Here is a 5,386-nt window from a genome sequence, read left to right as displayed (position 1 = left end):
GTAGTTTCATTATTAGTAATAAGAAACTAAAGATTGAATTATTGCACATTGGAAAAACGTTCTGGCTGCACAGAACTATTCTATAAGAGATAAACCGAAACAAGGACTTACACTGTTCTGAAGCGAAACAACTAGACCAAAACCGATCAATGCATTTGACCTCACATCTTTCCATTTATGATTTATTGAAGATGTTTATATCAATATGTATCGATCGGCGCTTCAAGAACAAAAATGGTCGTTGGATTATACTTATATCCTTGCAACTCCCATGTATTAAAGATATTGACAGAAGAGTCGATCGGCGTGTCGTGACTGTTATCGATCGTTAACTACCATATTAATAACTTTCCTTTTGCAAAGGATGTGATTTCATTCAAATTGAGCTGATGTTATCAGCTTGCCTGTTCTCATTTTTTTAAGGTGTGTCAAGGGCAATGACAAACTTAGATAGTCAATGTTCACGGTTGCTTTAGTGAAAATTGGATCGTTCTGATTAAGTAGCTTCTGGAAGCAGCTGATGCATCTTTCAACTTCTTTTGAGGGTCAGTTATTAGATTTCCGTCGGGATAGTTACAAGCGGTAACCTGAGAATTGCATCCTATGTTCATTCTTTTTAGTTCGACATAAAATTTAAATGATTCATCAGCGTCAAATACCTCTACCGATGCTTCCAGTTCCTATTGTTCAAATGCTCGTTTCTCATTACGAAACATGTTTTTCGCTCTGTTCCGCTTTTTCCTATGCTCCTTGTCTGTTTGTTTAATTTTTTAACTTCTTGAGTACAGCTTCATACACCTAAATGATGGTTCCCAAATAGAAGTGGAGATGGTGTCTGGTGGTGAATAGATACTTTTACAAACTACATAGTTGATTGGTATTATCTTCAATCGGATTAGACACTACCAATTATATATTTTCGAATATTTATTTTCCGAATAAAATCTCTGTAAAAACGAATAACCTAATTTCGAAGAATTCTTATAGCCACACAAGATTTTCAAGAAAAAAGTCAAATTGACTTGTTGAATGAAACAATGTTGCTCATTGTATTCGAAAAAAGAAGCGGTATCTATTTTTTATAGGTTATGTTTACCCGGTTAACTATAATAAATTTCAAAATATTTTAGAATATATATGGTCTTTCTGTTATAATTTACTGTGTAAAAACATTATGGAAAACTGTCCTTCTGTTTCAAAAAAGGTAAAAAGTGGAAGTGATAAAAGAAAATGTGAAGAGAATTACCCAGAAGAAACAATAAAAAAAGGTCCTATATTAAAAAATAAAGTGTCCAGCTATTTTCACAGAACTTCAAGTGGTTTTAATTCCTATTGCGATAAAGGAACAAGCAGCTTTGTAGAAAATTCATTAGAATCTATTGTTGATGAAAAACTTGCGGTGCTTTGTTTACCGATTAATCATGAATCCAAAAAAAGAAAAAGTGAAACATCTACTGATTTGACAGAAAAAGAATTATCAGAAGACACCTTTGATAATACTTTGGGCTCTGTGAATATTAGTACTTTAATAGAAGCAGAAATGGGTAAAACAGAAGGTAAGAAAATTTTTAATGTAAAAGTATGTTGAACATTCTTTAGTTATAATGTACATATGAAAATTTGGGAAAAATCAGGACATTTTTCTTTTTTGATGTGAAGAATTTTCTGCTAATATTAAGCGGTCAATAGTAATAAAAACTAATTTCTCTCAGTGAATTTGAAAATTCAAGAATCACGTTGATTTTGAAACCATTAATTTTCAATTTTATTCTATGTAATTTTAATGTCTGATATCTATTAAGAATTACCTTAATTTCAGTATATAAGTTTTTAAATATAAATATTAAGCTATTTCTACTAAATTGAGATTGGCTAGATATTCTTGTCTTCATATTCTTTTGATTTAGAGAGAGATCCTCTACTATATCTATGGCTTGGGGATGCAACCTCCACTTGTTCTATATTACAAGAATTTTTTACAATATTAATATTTCAAATCTAGGTCTGCAAATAGTAAATAATTTTCAACTACTTTTACATATAATTTTCAATAAATACCTATCAAATTTCAGCTAAATTTGGAGATAATGATGGATTTGACGCTTTTGCTAGTTACCTGGGTAATGCTTGTGTTTCAACAAATGTAAGTAAGCAAATAACAAGAGAATGCCCACAGAATGATGATGATGATGATATATTTCCTTCCTTTCCTGATACTCAAACATTGCAAAAAATAGAAGCTAAATTAGAAGAGAAACTCCCCAATCACAACACTGAAAATAATAAACGAATAAATGAGAATAAAAATGTAAACAAGGATGATTATAGTAAACAGAAAGTTGGAGATGAAAAATCTGCTACACCTTTGAAATTATGCTTCCAAGAAAGATTGAAATCTAAGGAAAGTGTCAAAGAAAATAAGATAGACCAAGAAATAGCAGAACGATCTATTCTATTTGAGAATGAACACGTTACCACAGAATATAGAAAAGAAGTTAGTGAATTATTTGAGCAGATTGAGAATTCTATATGTGCAATGGGAGAGGTTGAAATAAAAGTTAATGTCCCAGAAGAAATATTAGATATAATATTCAATGAAAACAATGAAGCTTTCTCCAATAAAACAGATAGAGGAAATGACAGTGAAGAATTACAACTTACTAGTTCTAATTTAAATTCAAGTTTTGGTACTCTTATTAGAAAAGCACTTATTAATAATTCCACAAAAACTTGTATAGAAAGAAAGAAGAAACAAATTGAAACATTGAATTTAAGCTCTAGTGAAGCATATGCAACATTTTGTAGTCTGGGCCCTTTCTTTGGACTGCCTTTAAATGTTAAGAATCTAATCAAGCAATTCAAAGGAATAGAAGAACTTTATGGTATGTTTATCTGATTTTTATATTTTCAATGTATTCTGTATTGAACTATTAACAACATAGCACCATCTAAATAAATAACAGAGAATGCTATACCCCCTGCTGCAGGATTACATGACAAAATTCTATCTTATTGCGAGACTTTCATAACCATAACATTTCTATACATAGGCACTAATTTCAAGGTAAGAAAAATGAATTTATTAAAACAATTATCATATTTCACTATTGAAATATAATTCTCTTGTTTCAAATTTGCCTGAGCAAATTGTACCATATTGATAATAAAAATATGTGATCATTTGAAGGTTTTTATACTTCATGGTATTCTATTGACTAAATGATTCAGGCTGATAAGAAGGTCAATACTGGTTAATGTGAACTAGGCATTCTTCTGACTTAGTTATCCTACATTGGCTTAACTGATTTATTTGCCAACTTTTTTATGTCATTTACCATGGTTTTAACTCCATAGAAATTAACGCGTCTTCTAGAGTGGCCCAGGACTCAGTACTTGGGCCACTATTATTTTTAATATTTATAAATGACCATTAACTTGTAGAATTTCAAATGTTTTGATTATAATTAAATACAAAATTTTTTATGTTTTTACACTCCATAGGAAAAATAATGAAAAAATCTATTTTGAATAAAAAGTGAAAAAAATTATGTTTTTTGTATGTATTATACAAGTTTGGAGTTAGCCAGAAAGCTTCAAGGAAACCAAACCCATTTATTGGAGACATTGCAAAAAAATAGGACTACCCATAGACATTGTACAGAAGAAGTTGAAGAAATTAAATTACTAGAAAAGAAAACGATAAGGCAATAACAATACTAAAAAGATAATGATGCTTTCTACAAAGTATGCTGATGAAAAAATAAGCATTGACAGACGATCAGCAATGATTGTAAAGTCTTAAGCTGTGGTCGACTATAACATAGGCAAATCTTCTATAGATCTCAAATAGCAAGTTACAGCATTTCTTTGAAAAGGATGTTGAATGAGCATAGGAAAATTGCTATTGAGATGTTATTTGGTACAGAAATGCTAAATGCCTTTATAAAAGAATAACAAAAAAGAATATAGCAATTACTTATTCTGAAATTAGTAGCAAAGAAGTTACTGATGAAAGAAACTACGGATGTTGCTGATTAAGAGATGCCAAAACTAAAAAAAAACCTATTGTCTAGTGACGAAAGATCACAAGGTAAGAAGAGATTGTGTATGGTACAGTAACAAAAATCATGAAAAAACAAAAGGATCAAGTGTAAGGTAATGTTACAAGGACTCAGGACGGTTCAACCAAACTGGAAAACCACATATTTAAATATGGTTCCTTGGGCCATGAAGAAGGTTCGAAATAAAATACGTCGTGGGGTCCATAGGACTGTTCTGGGCAGTGGGGAAAGTCCAGTTGCGGGCATATGGACCACACTGGAACTCAACGTGTTAAAGAAAATTTGAAAAATTTTGGGGCTTCGATATCAAGATGAACGATGCGTGTCAGCGCTCAAACGTAAACTTTATGAATTTTTTTGTCGTTATTAAAAATACTTACATCATAATTGTTTGTTAATTGTTTTCTAATTAGCTGAACTTGTAATAGAATTTTTTATCTACTTTATTATTGGTAGCAAAATTATATAACCTGTTATAATGTCATTATATATCTCCTCTATTGACATTTTTTCGCAAAAGTTCAGTTTACTTTATATAAAATATTCGAGGTAGAAATCCGTGGATAACCTCACGCGGCTTTCTTTATTTACTATCTGTATACTTTTATTCTTTTAGATTGGCAAGAAGAATGCTTAAAACTTCCAGCAATAGAAAATAAAAAGAATTTGATATATGCTTTGCCCACAAGCGGAGGGAAGACCTTGGTAGCTGAAATTTTAATGTTCAGAGAGTTGCTGTGCTATAAAAAAAATGCTATTTTCATTTTACCATATGTGTCCATTGTTCAAGAGAAGGTATGTTATATTATATCTCAATTGTATAATTGGTTCAATCTAGAAGTAGTTTTATCACTTAGTAGATATTGCCATTATTAAAAAAAAATTGACTATGGGACATACATTAGAGAAATTATGTATTCATTCATGTAGTAGTGCAGGTAGCTGATGCGTACTAATGTTCATAAATGGTTTGAGAGCTGAAGAAAAGTTCCAAAAGTTTTTCACTGAAGGACACAACTTTGAACTGTTTTTGACTAACTCTGTATCCACTTCAACCTAAAAACGATCTTCAGTGTCTTTAAATGCATCCAAAACTATTTGAGGAATTTTATGTTCCAACAACGCTTATTATATTTAGTTAGACTAGCAGTTAAAAATATCGACATTGTTTTAAAGCAATGACACTTATATTTTTCTTGATGATTTAATTAAACAACCTATGACAATTACAAATGTATTTAGTTTTTCTTGCATTATCTAGTAAAGGGCAGTAGGTTTCTTTCTCTTGCCATTTTTATTCTTAGATTTTATCTTGCCCCCCCCCC

The 5,386-nt window shown here is 30.7% G+C and overlaps 1 protein-coding gene across 1 annotated transcript in view; it reads left to right on the top strand.

Moving 5' to 3' along the window:
* The first annotated feature begins 1,042 nt into the window (after positions 1 to 1,042).
* The window catches only part of LOC130452697 (helicase POLQ-like), a 22,140-nt gene continuing 17,796 nt past the window's right edge, over positions 1,043 to 5,386 (top strand). The window contains exons 1-3 of the mRNA XM_056792106.1: positions 1,043 to 1,556; positions 2,073 to 2,882; positions 4,678 to 4,856. Coding sequence (XP_056648084.1) covers positions 1,175 to 1,556; positions 2,073 to 2,882; positions 4,678 to 4,856 — 1,371 coding nt within the window. The 5' untranslated portion in view covers positions 1,043 to 1,174. The remainder of the gene's footprint in view (positions 1,557 to 2,072; positions 2,883 to 4,677; positions 4,857 to 5,386) is intronic.

Source organism: Diorhabda sublineata, chromosome 2 (assembly GCF_026230105.1).
Source record: "Diorhabda sublineata isolate icDioSubl1.1 chromosome 2, icDioSubl1.1, whole genome shotgun sequence".
Classification (NCBI taxonomy): domain Eukaryota; kingdom Metazoa; phylum Arthropoda; class Insecta; order Coleoptera; family Chrysomelidae; genus Diorhabda; species Diorhabda sublineata.
This window is presented reverse-complemented; position numbering and strand designations above follow the sequence as displayed.